Below are 14,569 nucleotides of genomic sequence, written 5' to 3' on the forward strand. Positions count from 1 at the left end.
GAACATGCTGTGAATTTTATTCCGCTTGTGGGAACCACAATTCCTATCCGCATGTCTGAGCGAAGCTGCAAAAGTTCATGTCTTTCAAAGGGTGGTTATTACCACATATCGCCCGCTGGATTCCGCAATTCAATTCCCCCTTATGAGCCCAGCCTAATGGCTCATGTCCACAGCCAGGTCGGCTTCCGCCTGCGAAATATCGCAGCGGAATTAGACCCGGCACCCCCCAGTGACCCCATACTCACCTGTCCGGATCCGCTGCAAGTGCCTCGCCCGGCGAGCATGCGCAGTGCAGTGCATGACGCACCGGTGCTGGGCGGTGCTGCGGATTCTCGCAGGACTTCTGCTGTGCTCACAGCGGAAGTATCGCGAGACGGATGGCTTCCATTGACTGCAATGAAAGACGTCTGCGCGTTTTTCCGCATAGAATTGAACATGCTGCGATTCTCCCCCGCTGAGCGGAAAAATCTTTGGCTGCTGCTCGCGGGCAGGGGAGAATCCAACAAATCTATTTTTGTATTTTGTAAAGGAAGTACAGCAAAACTATCTCTATATACCGTGTTTTCCCGAAAATAGGACAGTGTCTTATATTAATTTTTGTTCAAAAAGGTTTAACTTTTTTACATGTATAGCTGCCTGGACACTATTTAAATTGACTTTTTTAATTCACTGTTAGCAGGGCTTAATTTTGGAGTAGGGCTTATATTTCAAGCATCCTCAAAAAGCCTGAAAAATCATTTTGTATCCTCAAAAATTCTGAAAAATCATTCTAGGGCTTATTTCAGGGTATGTCTTATTTTCAGGGAAACAGGGTATTTAGTAACACCATTTATACTAACCTGCACAACAAAGTCACAGGGGTTTTCCAGGCATAATAGAGTCCTGGGAGCTGCGTCTGCAGTTACAAGTGTTGGCCACTACACAGGCGCTAGAGCAGCCACTTCTGTTCTGCCCCCTATCTATGCTGGTGCTGACCACAGACCTTTGACGATCAACTACTGAAGAACTCTCTTGGGATCGGTCATCAATAGTATCCTGTCTGGAAAACCCTTTAACCTATTTTTTACTGCAGAGTGAACACTAAAAAAAAAACACCCAAAAACCAATGATGGGATTATAGATTTTTTTTACCTTATTTCACTGTAAAAACATAAATGTTATATGATATAAACGGTACATCAAATGGTGTTATTAAAGATACCACTCATCCCATAGAAAACAAGTTATGTTGATGGACAAATTAACCCCTTCGTGAGCACAATGTACCTTTCTACTGATCTCACTATTGAGCTTTAGATCGGTTTCACACGGGCGACAAAATCACATGATTCTCTCACGTTGTGACAGCGCTACAAATCGCATGTCTGTGAAGCCCATGCTCTCCTATAGGTTCCTTCACATTAGCGATGTTTTGTAGGCTGCTACATTGCAAGAGCAAGAAATTGCGACATGCTGAATGTTGCCGCGATTTGTGTTGTTTTGTAGCCCATGTTTCCCTATGGAGTCTTCCTTTGTGTTGCATCGCATACAGTTGCGGTTTTCATGAGGTGCGACTTTAAGGCTGCGGTCCCACGGGGTGTAAGTTTCACGGAATGACCGCAGCGGGACCGCATGGAAATTTCACTGGATTTCCACAGAAGAAAGGCAGCGGGCTTGAAGTGGCTTCGCCGCCTGTATTCTGCTGCGGCCATCTCTCCCCATAGAAAGAGTCCACAGAGGAAACAGCAATACAATTAACATGCCGCAGCTTTGAATTCCACGCGGCTTGTCAGTTTCAGCGCGGCTTGTCCGCAGATGAGATCTTTGCCAATTTCGTCCACTTTGCTGCTTAGGCTCAGGTTTAAGATTGCCAGCAGAATTTCCGTGCAGAAAGTCCGACCCGTATAAACCCAGCCTAACAGTAGGAGGTCCTGCTGTTTTCCCTAAAATAAGCCCTAGCTGCATTAAAAAAAACAACGCCTCTCCTTCCGAAGCTCCGGCACACTTGTTTACAGTCTTCAGCCGCTGCTTGCTGATTAGAGGGTACATAAATCCTGCCTCCATGAGGCGCTGGCTGTAAATGGTTCTCGTCTCGTGCACCACGGCTCAGCCAATCTATGCAGTGCTCTATGAGCCAATCACAGCCATTTAAAGCGATGGCTGTGATTGGTTCATCGAGCGTTGCATTGATCGGTTCATCGAGAGCTGCATTGATTGGTTCTCCAGCGATGCGGCTTAGCCAATCACAGCCATCGCTTCCTGGAGGCGGGATTTAGGAACCCTCTAACCAGGAAGCAGAGGCTGAAGACTGCAAAGAAGTACGACAGAGCTTCGGAAGGAGAAGTCCGGTAGAGCGGAAAGCGCCTGTTAGGTAATGAATTGTTTTGTTTTTTTTTTAAATGCAGCGCTCAGGCTTATATTTTAAGGCCCCTCGAAAATTCCGGCTAAAAGTGCTACAAAATCGTGATGTTGTCGTGAGAAAACGCAGCAATATCGCACAGAAATCGCGGGAACACAGCTGTAATATATCGCTGCGATTTTCTGGCAGAGTTATCGCTGTCGCCCATGTGAAAGAGGCCTTAAAACTGCACATTTTGAAAGCGGTAGCTTGACTAACTACTGAAAGTCAGGCTCCTGCTCTAACAGTCAGGAATGGAGAAATCTTAATTCCTGGCAACTTAACCACTTACATGCCACAATCAAAACCAATTGCATCATGTAATCAGATGACAGGGGGAGGGTGTTCTGTCACCCATCAGCACCCCGCAGTGTACTCACAACATACCAATGGGTTTCCAGTGTAGCTGGAGACCTTCCAAAGTCCTGCATGCCTGTGATGTAACTTGGCCTATTAGGTCCTGTCTCTGGCAGAATCTAATAGGCTGATGTCATAGGCTTAGTAGAATGCACCACATAAGTAATGCAGTGTACTATCCTAGCAATTGAACAATCACATCAAGCCCCCTTCAGGGACTAAAAACATAATGTCAGAAAGAGATCAATAAAGCTTAATTTAAAGAAAAAAAAAGTTTAAAGGGGTTTTCCAGGGAGAATACTATTGATGTATGCTGTCACCACCGCAAATACACAGAGGTCAGCGCGGCACAGCTCGCGTTTATTTCAACGTTAGCTGTGCCTGCAGTTACAAGCACCGGCCACTACACGCGGAGACTTCAGCTCCGACCTCTGTGTTATTGCGGCGCTGACAGCATGCGCCCGCTCTTCTGATCGATCGGGGTCCCGAGCGACGGATCCCAGCTGATCAATAGTACTTCACTGGAAAACCCCTTTAAAAAAAGAAAATTTCTCCACAAACAAAAAACAAACGACTTTTAAATGGACATGGGTATTACTGCGTTCACTGAAACAATGAAAATACTTTATTTATCTTGCCTGGCAAACGCTATAAAAACTTTAAAAAGTAATGCCAGAATTGCTATTTTTCCTTTTGTTTACCGCCGAAAAAAACGCAATTCAAAGCAATCCAAAAGTCACATGTAGCTCAAAATAGTACCAATAAAAACTACAACTATTCCCACAAAAAACGAAACCTCACAGAGCTACATTGTCGGAAAAATTTACATATTATGGGTCTTAGAATAGGGGGATGCAGATTCAATTGTTTTTCTTTAAAAATGTGCTTTTATTGTGCAAAAGTAGTAAAAAAAAAATTACTATAGTCCACCTCGCCATACCGTGCACATCTGCAGCTTCTTTACCTTCTGTATCCCCCCACTAGCTGTAGTATGTGAGCTCGTTGGAGCCCCTCACCCCTACTGACTCCATCAACTGATTACTACATGTAACATGGTTTTGTTCCTGTTCCCCCTGTCTTGTAAGCGCTGCGGGATATGCTGGCGCTATATAAAGATTATTATCTAAACTTGGTACTGCAGTAACCATGCTGATCCACAGAAAAAAAAATTATTGTGTTATTTTTAACTAATGGTGAACGCTGTAAAGGCAAACCCAAACAATGGTGGCATTTCTGGACATTTTTCCATCTGCCAGCCTCTCCCCCCTCAAAACATAAAAAAAATGTAGTAATACAAGTTTTACACCACATGTGCCCCCTGATGTGGTGCCATTAACCCCTTAGTGACCGCCCTATTGTGTTTTTATATCCTGCCATTGCAGGACCTGTATGGAGGGAGATAGCGCTGCTATTTCCCTCCATACATCACGGGTGTCAGCTGTTTCTTACAGCTGACCCCCGAAAGGAAAACAGCCCAGACAAGCCGCGCGGCCGATCGGGGCTGTTAACCCTTTAAATGCTGCTGTCAAATCTGACAGTGGCATTTTAATCCCCTGAACAATCTTTTGGGGGCCGTATCGGACCCCCCGCGATGAGATCGGGAAAGCCGTGCAGGTGTCATGGCAGTCAAGATTGACAGGGAGGTGATGCCCCCCACAGCTGATTGGCTGCACAGGTGGATGGGCTGCAGGTCCTGGGAGCCCACTAACGATTAATGGGAAAGGCATACAGCGTCCGCCTGTGAACGCAGGAAGCCAGCCAACCCCAGCTGCAAGGTCGTCCCCCGCTGCAGGCAGGCGTAGCTCCAAGTTCTTCCGTTGAAGCGCACAGCGTGGTCGGCAGCAGGGCCAGGACTGCGGCGTTAAGCTCCTTTCCTGGCAGCGCAACACATTCGGCCGACACGGGCGGCGTCAACTCGGCCCAAAGAGAAGCACAAGGCCTCATATGTTTATACCAACGAGTTATGGCTCTTGCAATGCAGCAATGAAAATCGTTGGTCCTTAAGGCACAAAATAGGGTGGTCATGAAGGGGTTAATAAGTTATGCTAATATCAGACAAGGGCGATAGAGTGATTGCAGCCGGAAGGGGTTAATCTGTCACACAGCACATTCTAGTGCATTAGCCCCAGAACTGCATCCTCCAACTCTAGTCCTCAGGAGATCCTATAGATACAACACTCAGGACATCCAGAAGACACGAGCTGTTGGGCCCCTTGAGGACTGGAGTGAAGAACTACTAGATCTGACACTTAAAAAGACATGCTTTCATTGGACGACGGGTCAATAAAGTTGGGTGAGATGGGGGTGGAGTAACCAAATCAGGTGACGGTCACGTGAACAAAAGACCTTTGTTTCCAATTATCTTGCACGTGACTGAGTAGCTCGCATGCGCCTTGGTAATCCTCCTCCCCGACTCCTGCGCATGCGTCCCGCGCAGCCGCAGTGACAGCTGCGTCAGCAGACAGGAGAAGCAGCAGCAGGAACAGTTTGTGCCGGTACTAGGTGGGAGCGAGGGACATGGCGGATGGAGAGCGGTCCCCCCTCCTCTCCGACCTCGGGGACGGAGGGGGCATGGGAGCCTCGGTAGGTCCTGGAGCCCCGTCGCCGGGTAGTGCACTTCCTTCGGTTCCTCCGTACGGTGGTCCTGGCCCCGCCCCCAGCAACAAGCCGCAAGGTAAGACTCTGCCCCGCGGTGACTTGTTTATTAGTGGCACCTTGAGCCCCGCCCACTCTACAATCAGCCCACGCATGAACCTGTGTACCGGCATCTGATTGGCTGCGGGGGGAAGTGTGAGCAGGGGACTCCCGCGGTGCTCACGTGCAGCCCGGGGCGTGGCGTCCTCCTGGGCAGCTCTAAGTACTGGTGCAAGAGTGCGGCCGGTGATTCAGCTGCAGTACTGGGACTGCACTGTACAGTGGGGGCAGTATAGGCCGACCTGTGAATCGTGTCCCGTATGTACAGACTGCTAGTGACAGGACGTATCCACCTCGGGCCAACCGTGTTAATAGTGTGTCCTTCAGGGCTTATTCACACGGATGCGTTGGTGATGCGTATTACGTGCGCAATGTGCAGCCAATAGAACCGCTGATTACAATGGCCTCGGCCACGTGCATTTCAGTCGCACTGAGAAATCGCAGCATGCCGTATCTTTGTGCGTATTGCACATCAATATGGAATATATTGAACTTAGTTCATGGAAATCAGCGGCAGCGGGCTGGTGTGTCGTGCTCAAGTACGCAGGACGTGTACACGCCAAAAATACAGTATGATACACGCATGTTAATACGCTCACACCGTGGGAGCCTGGCCTGAGGCGGGGCCCCCGTATATCCGGCCTTCAGGGTTCCTCTTTCTTTCCCTTCTGTCATCATTCTAGTGGGGGGAAGCTGATGCAGAGCGGCGCCCGCAGTCCTCGGACATCACTCGCCGCGTGCTACGTGTCCGTTTTTCAATGCCGAACAGAAAACCGTTCCATGCTGCGCCTCCTGTCCGGCTGTAGATGTCAAACTGCTGCACACAGGGCACCTACATGGCATTGGTTGTGTCCGGCTCTGGCAGAACGCCGCTCACCAGTGATCTTGGGAGCCCAGCCATAGCGTGCGCATAACATGGAAGGCGGGGGAAAGACACATGTCCATCCTATTACCCCCCAGCGTTTATCCAGAGGTGGGCAAAACAACGCGGTAGAAGCCAACTTTCCCCCCAAAAAAGGCCTGGTCTGCAGCTTGGAGAATCCCGCACAGAATCTGCCGGCGACCCTGCACACCTGTCCGTGTCTTCTTCCTTCTGCCATCATACTGGCACACTATAGATAAATCTCCTACTCTTCCAGCGGAATCTGCAGCCTGTCCGCAATATTAATTGCGGGTGAGCCACGGGTCGGACGGCTTCCGTTGGCTTCAATGGAAGCTGTCTGTGCGGGAACCGCAGTATATGAAGCGTGCTGCGAGTATGTGTGTATACAAACAAACCGCACTCGTGTGCACGTAGAATCGTTTTTCCATGGCATGCTACGGATGGTTATCGCTGCGGAGTCCGGAGGTGGACGCCTGTTTCGGATTCCGCAGCAAAAATCCGCCTTTGTGCATGAGGCCATAAGATTAGTGGAAATGGACAATTTCAACTAAAGTGGGTGAAATTTAAAGGGTTTTCCAGACAAATCCTATTGATGACCCTTATGATATATCATCAATAGTCGATCAGCTGGAGTCTACCTCTCAGGCCCCCGCTATTAGCGCCCCCACACGCAGGGTAGATCGCTCTGAGCCTGTGCAATGACCACTGAGCCTACAATTACCAGCTGCTACTAAGGGATCAGAGCGATCTGCTTCCGCTCCATACCCCGTGGGTTGTGGTGCTGACTGCTGGTGTCCAATCAGCTGATTGGCCAGGATCACAAACAGTGGAACCCCGGCCAATCAGCTTATCCTGCGGATCGGTCATCGGTAGTATTTGCCTGGAGAAGCCCTTTAACAACAAATGATCGTTTTTGCTGAGCGATGGCAGACAATCGTGACCTGGAAGTAGTTGGCTGCCCTTGATGTATGGGCACCCCTAGCTTATGTGGTAGTAGACCTACATGGGCACATCTGATACATACATGGCAGTGAACCTATCACATAATGATGGCCACATCAACGGACAGCCTCTGAGCACCAAGCTGGAGGACATCTGGCAACAACTTCTTGTATTTTGAAAGTGGAATATCCATTTAAACGGTGAAGTGTGCCGGTCCACAGCCATGAGCGGGATGCCTGGACCGGGCACAGAATAATCCACCATGGTTACGGGAAGGCCATGGAGCTGCCATACTTGTCTGGCAGGACTTATCTGCCTTAGGCCATTTTCACACGGAGATTTGTGCATTGGGAGAAGAACAAATATGAACCCCATTCTTTTGAACGGGGTCACACATGAGTGATGTATTTTCTTAAACCCTCAATCGTGGCATGTTGTATCTAGCTGAGATCGTCGGCAGCAGCGTCGGGCCCATTGAAAACAATGGGAGAACTCTGCCGCGGTCCGATATCGCCGTCTCCCGTGTCAAACTAGTCTTAGGAACAAAGTATCAGACGTGTTGGCTGTTTCCCCCCAAAGACAAGTATGGGGAGACAGATTAGCCGTTGCCACTGAAATCACGCGGGTCATCTATTGAATCCAACGGAGGCGACATCCGTTATTTTATAGTGAATTCAGGGAGGCAGCGGGGGCTTCTTATCTGCCCTCTTTATGGCGATTTCAATTAAAAACAATGTAAGTGTCCTGTTATCATCGGTGCCATCGAGTCCACGTAATGGGTGACCGGTGTAAGGATCTCGCTGTAGACAGCCATTTCCTGCAGTTGTAAGAAGACGGGTACAAAATGTTTTTTTTTCAGAAGTTTGGCTAGAAGGAACATGTCCAGGAGTCGTATTCCCATTTAGGAGGCCCCAAGGATATTAGTCGTGGATCCTATCAGTGTTATTTTGTAGGCCACATAGACATAGTCAACTACAGTTATCTGTTCTAAAATACAGAAAGTGGGCACCATAATGGGCATTCCCATCTGAGACTTTCATGGCACGTCCACAGGAAAGGCCACAGAAGTCTGCTAGATGCTTGTCCCACCTCCAGACCCCTCTGCCGGCTAGGCTCAGTGCGATGGTTGGGACTTGCAGGAGCAGTGAGAGGACTTTGCTAAGCTGTTTATGTAACTTCCATAGAAGTCCGTGGGAGTTGCACGAACAATGTAGCGCAGTGACTTGTGGTGTTGCCATAGCTCATGCAGTACGGAAACAGAGTAACAAAGCCTACTTAGCCGTTTCCGAAAGTCCCAACCTTCCAGAACTAGAGGGGGTGGGGGATGCAGAGGTGGGTATGCCACTTCTTATGTCGGTGGCACTTACAGGGTAGCTGGATTACGGGTAAACAGCCTTTTGGTTTTTGCTTTTCATTCAGATCCTTCTTCCATTCTATCCAGGCTTTCAGGTGTTCCCAGCAGGTGGCGCAGTGTTACCTGGCGAAGACCCCCCACCCTATTCTCCACTGACCAGTCCAGAAAGCGGTTCTGCCCCCATGATAACATGCAGGGTGTGCCAGTCACTCATCAACGTGGAGGGGAAGATGCACCAACATGTGGTCAAGTGTGGAGTCTGCAACGAGGCCACGGTGAGAAATGCAAACAATGTAGAGAAATGAGCAGTTGAGCTTGATGGTGTCCGTTGTGTGATGCCACCATTAGGAAATTGTTGATCTTGAAGACAATATTGACTTGATATTTATTTCTGTAGCCCATAAAGAATGCTCCCCAGGGGAAGAAGTATGTGCGCTGTCCCTGCAACTGCCTGCTGATCTGCAAAGTCACATCCCAGAGGATAGCCTGTCCAAGGCCATACTGGTAAGAGAGCGATCACATGCTACAATGTAAGAGCTGACCTTAAAGGGGTATTCTGGGACTTAACTATAGGTCATCAATAGCTGATTGGCAGGGATTCAGCGATCAGCACCTCTAAAATCTGCTGTTCTTGGCCTCGCTGTCAGTGCGGATGGAGCCAGAAGCTGATGACTCCGTCTGTATTTTTGCCATGGCTCCCAATCGCTTTGGTGGCCAATCTTGATCAATTATTGATGACTGTCTTGAGAATTGGTCATCCATAACAAAGTCCCAGAAAATAGTTTAAAGCTATTGATCAATAAGTCACTGGTCTGTCTCTTTTCCTACCAGTAAAAGAATCATTAACCTGGGCCCTGTACACGCCGGACCCTTGAGCCCAGAGCCACAGCCTGTCGGCGTCAGAGTCATATGTGGACACTGCAAGAACAACTTTCTGGTATGGTTTGGACTCCTTGTATACTCAGTGTTTTTGTCTTGTTCCATCTGCTACAGGCCTCTGGCACACTCGTGTATTTAGGGCCGTGTACTGTCTGTGTTAATCCACGGACCGCACGTGGGCCTATGAGGCTATACATATATGGATGGTCCGTGTGAATAATACATAGATGTTGGTCTGCTGCCAATTAATTCCGCTATTTTATCAGTGATACATTTTTAAAAAATCAAAGCGTACAAAATTTAGCAGCATCCGCATTTATACCCTGAGGCGCTACAAATCGGGGAATTTAGGGGGAAAATGAAACCACAGAATTCGACATTGTGGGAGGCATTGCAGTACTCAGCCCTGACGACTCGACAACTGCTTCAACCACAGCAGGGCTCACGGTAGAACTAGAGTCATCACTGTTTACTACCTCCAATGCAGTTTCGGTATCACTACCAGAACTGTTGGAACAAACCACTGCGCAGGCCTGCTCTGCACTATACCTTCTACGCGCCATTTTAGAATTTTTTTTTTTTTTGTCTAAAGGCTTATATGCCGTTCCTTACAAAAAAAGATCAGTAGATGTACGCTGCAAATGCAAACTTTTCTATTGTAAAAAAAAAAAAAAAATAGTATCGTACGTCTACTGACAGGTTTTCTCAGTTTTTATTTTTTGTTTGCACCGCTTTTAGGTCTCGTTCACACGGTCAACAAAGTTGCGCTATTATCTTGCAGTGATAGCGTGTTGCCTGTGTGAAGGAGGCCTTAGGCGGTGTCACATTATTACGCTACTTTCACCTCAACGATTTTTCTCTTTTACATGCATCGGTGTATTTTACTGCACTGTTTGCACCTGCAAGGCATGTCCATCTACGTGTGGCAAACGCTCACCTACTGAAATGGCTAATCAGTTAGAGGTGTGGTGTTTTTTTTTTTTTAACCTGCGCAACTACGCAGTGTTTCATGCATCTTTGTGTATTTATTTGCGCATTCCCCCTCCCCCCAATGATTTCTATGTGGACCTTTGATGTGGGTACTTTAAAAAAAAAATTTTTTTACCCGCATCCAAAATGCGCACAAACCCATTGAAATTAATTAGATTGACCCGATGTTCGCTATGCGAACATAAAAAATGTTCGGGAAAAATTGTCGTAAATGTTAAACAGTCAAGTCAATGATTCTGCTTTAAGTGTTCGCCATCCGCGGCTTGGTTTTTCACATTTTGGGGACATGGCTACAGTCTAACTGGGAAGCGCCTGATATGTACTTCGGTTAGCAACACTTGACTCTCCCTAGCGGCACTGTTGGCTGAAGCACAACAACGCCGCTAGATTTAACATAGGAACTTTGACTTTGCCTGACGGTTCACTCAAGGATGTCCCAAATCTAATGACCCCCCCCCCCCCAAAGTCATCAACCCAAGGGGTCAAAGTGTAGAAAAAGAGTTCAACAGCAGCTATTTTCAGGCAAAATATGCCAATAGCGGCAAATCGTGTGCGCGTTCACAAAACGGGGTTGGATCCAGACCCCCCCAACCAACAGTCCAAACAAAGTAAAGTATGAACAGCACAATTTGGGTGCAGTTATAAAAGTTTACATCCCCACGGATGTCACTTTATTTTTCCATAGGCATAAAAACAGGCGACGTTTCGACTGCACAGCCGCAGCCTTTGTCAAGCTCACATTAATGGTGTACCATCTGCCCTTTTAACATAATCCTCCACCAATCACATAATATCCCATACAAATCATAAATTAAGAACGTGTGTACACCTACCTCCACCATGCAATACTCCAGGATTGCTCTCGCTCCCCCTCCTCCATCTTACCAGCGTCTACTATGTGACACGGCGCATGTGTGGGGGATCCCATCTCACTCCGTGCTCACAGCCCCCACTGGTGTACCCTCGCGCATGCACAGTAGGGAGACCACAACGGTGAGGGCTGTGAGCACGGAGTGAGATGCAGGGCGATTCCTCGCGATGCTTGGGATCCCCACACATGCGCAGTGTCACATAGTAGACGCTGGTAAGATGGAGGAGGGGGAGCGAGAGCAATTCTGGAGTATTGCATGGTGGAGGTAGGTGTACACACGTTCTTAATTTATGATTTGTATGGGATATTATGTGATTGGTGGAGGATTATGTTAAAAGGGCAGATGGTACACCATTAATGTGAGCTTGACAAAGGCTGCGGCTGTGCAGTTGAAACGTCGCCTGTTTTTATGCCTATGGAAAAATAAAGTGACATCCGTGGGGATGTAGACTTTTATTACTGCACCCAAATTGTGCTGTTCATACTTTACTTTGTTTGGACAAAGGGTCAAAGTGTGGTGCAAAAAAAAAGCCTGTAGGCTTTTTTCTTTTTTAATTATTAGATGGGTTCTATTCTCCACGTATTGTTCACACATATACGCCCGTGTAAAGTGGCCTTACTTAAGTTTGTTCTATGACAACATTTCTTGACCATATTCAATGTTAATACGCATGTTTTAGTTGGGGGACCCCATTGGCGGCAGCTCTTGCAGATATAATTCAACCAATACATGGACGGCCATTCAATTTAATGGCTGCCCTGTCATATACCTTTCCCTAATGTGGGTGTATATATAGGTTTGCCAATGATGAATATAGAGTTGAAGGATTATTATTAGAGATGAGTGAGCGTACTCGGAAAAGCACTACTCGCTCGAGTAATTGGCTTTATCCGAGTATCGCTGTGCTCGTCCCTGAAGATTCGGGTGCCGCTGCGGCTGACAGGTGAGTCGCAGCGGGGAGCAGGGGAGAGCGGGCGGGAGAGAAGGAGAGAAAAGATCTTACCTCCGTTCCTCCCCGCTCTCCCCTGCAGCTCCCCGCTCCGTGCCGGCACCCGAATCTTCAGGGATGAGCAGAGCGATACTCGGATAAAGCAAATTACTCGAGCGAGTAGTGCTTTTCCGAGTACGCTCGCTCATCCCTAATTATTATCTGAAGTCTTTGATATCGGGGGGGAAGAATGCAGTTTGCCTTTATTCCATCTTGGGTTATCTGCGGTTATACCAATTTGGTGGAAAAAATGGTGTTTGGTAAACTTTGATAATGACTGCTCACATTTATTTCTCTTCCATAGTGGACAGATTTTTCCGACCGGACCTTGGCACGCTGCCCGCACTGCCGAAAAGTGTAAGTGTGAGAGGAGAAATAGTTAAGGGGGAATGATGGATGCCGGTATTTGTATTTTTTTTTTTTTTTTCACCATTTTTGACTTTTATTCATGTACAGCTCCTCTATTGGGCTGAGGTACCCAAGAAAGAGATGTGTATGCTGCTTTCTGATGGGCTTTATATTTGCTGTAGCTACAGCAGGACTTGTGGTGAGTACATACAGTACATTACAATCTTAAAAACTTCAATAACAAGGCATGTATATTCACATAACTATGTTGTGTCTTGCAGGCAGGCACGTGGGCACTGGCACATCAATATGGTGGAATCTATGCCTCATGGGCAGCGCTGCTTTTGTTGGCACTGATCTGTTTAGGCCGGGCCATTTACTGGGCATGTATGCGAGTCAGTCATCCCATCCAGAGCTTCTCGTGAGCCCACCTAGACTTGCCTCCTCCAGCTTCCTCCTTGGTGGCCAGAATGACAAGTAACCTTTTTAAAGGCACAGGACGGAGTCATTGCTACGGCCATCAATCAAAGGAAGAAATCCTTGCTGCCTTATGAAGCAGTACTGAATATGATGATTCCATTAATTTCAAACCACCTGCTAATGTTTACTGCTGCCCAATGTTAACCTCTTATCCGCCAGGGGCTGCTAAATATCGCAGGACCCTGTAGCTGCTAAGGGGTTGATTTGCTTTTCAACAATCCTGTAAACTTAGGAGTGTAGGGGGGCAATATAGAGACAGGGAAGGGCTGCAAGCTACATTTTATTTTTGCAGCAGCAGATGCAGGGTAATGTTTACATTAAGGAGGAGCAGGGCCTTCTGGAAAAGAGCACTAGTTAGGGTTACTCTATTAAAAGTAATGGCATGATGAAAAGTAAGGCCCGGATAGCATCCTCGTGGAAGGGTGTTTCTCCACATTGTGTCATAGCCTATTTGTTGCACCTTAAATTTTTTTTTTTTTCCTTTTTCAGGAGGGAGGGGGTTAATTATGCATTTGGATAAGTAGCAGAAAGGCTTTAACTTACCTGTGGAACATCATTTCACATTTAGCCTTTCCAGAGCGGCCTTCAGAACACTATATCACTACGAAGGGGGGCCTTTTCTATTTGCTTCAAACAGCCAGTAGCATAGCTGCATGAGTAATCCAGACCAATGGAAATCCTTCTATCATTTTTAGGTATATCTACAAAGGTAAAAAAGAAAAAAAAAGCCCCTGGTCCTTTTTCCTGCTATGAATCCATTCCGTTGCATAAGTCACTGGCAGCAGCTAGTAAAATAGAATCCAACCTTGTTGCAGGCTATGTATGAAATCCAAATATAATGTCCCTCGTATGATTTGTCACATTAATCATGTTTTACCTGTTAATCATCGTTAGGCCAAATCTTAGAACACTGGAATTTTTAAACCTTGCAGCCCTATGTTTTAAACCAAGATAAAGCCTTACACGGCTAGACGTTTTTTGTTGCTACCTCTAGGACACTACATAGAGCCACCTCCGGACCCCGGTAGACGTGGCGCTTCAGACGTCTCCTCTTGTGGTTTTATGATCCTGCTCTGTATTAAGGGCATTCTTTTCTTTTTGTAAAGGGGAGTGATCATTTACATGGTGGCATATGGGTAGGAAACAAAGGAAGTGCAACTTACTGAGGAGGATGAAGTCCATTGTGATGTCTGTAGGGTCCAACCAGTTTTTTATGATTGTGCAGCTGAGTTGTAAATAATTTTATTCTCTCCCTCTGTTGCTGCTGTGCTTCCTGCAAATTTTATTTCACTTGAAAATATAAATGTTTTTGTTTTTTTTTCTTCCTTTTTAAATTGTCTTGGCTTATTTCCAGAATTGTGCTGAGCGTTGTTCCTAAAACATTAAAGAACAAACTGACACATTT

At 47.0% G+C, this 14,569-nt stretch overlaps 1 protein-coding gene across 1 annotated transcript; it reads left to right on the top strand.

Annotated features, from left to right (window-relative positions):
- The first annotated feature begins 5,165 nt into the window (after nucleotides 1-5,165).
- On the top strand, nucleotides 5,166-14,569 carry PIP4P1 (phosphatidylinositol-4,5-bisphosphate 4-phosphatase 1). Its single transcript, XM_066603726.1, has 7 exons — nucleotides 5,166-5,408; nucleotides 8,695-8,882; nucleotides 9,005-9,111; nucleotides 9,439-9,544; nucleotides 12,641-12,693; nucleotides 12,793-12,883; nucleotides 12,966-14,569. Exons 1-7 carry the CDS (start codon nucleotides 5,252-5,254, stop codon nucleotides 13,107-13,109), a joined length of 846 nt encoding a protein of 281 aa, XP_066459823.1. The 5' UTR covers nucleotides 5,166-5,251; the 3' UTR covers nucleotides 13,110-14,569.

Source organism: Eleutherodactylus coqui, chromosome 5 (genome assembly GCF_035609145.1).
Source record: "Eleutherodactylus coqui strain aEleCoq1 chromosome 5, aEleCoq1.hap1, whole genome shotgun sequence".
Taxonomy (NCBI): Eukaryota; Metazoa; Chordata; class Amphibia; order Anura; family Eleutherodactylidae; genus Eleutherodactylus; species Eleutherodactylus coqui.

Bases quoted from the DNA above. Each gene is read 5' to 3' on its own strand.
- PIP4P1 (XM_066603726.1), top strand. From the start codon at position 5,252: ATGGCGGATGGAGAGCGGTCCCCCCTCCTCTCCGACCTCGGGGACGGA. The intron at 9,545-12,640 runs GTATGGTTTGGA...TCTCTTCCATAG, and splicing joins ACTGCAAGAACAACTTTCTG to TGGACAGATTTTTCCGACCG. The intron at 12,694-12,792 runs GTAAGTGTGAGA...ATTCATGTACAG, and splicing joins TGCCCGCACTGCCGAAAAGT to CTCCTCTATTGGGCTGAGGT.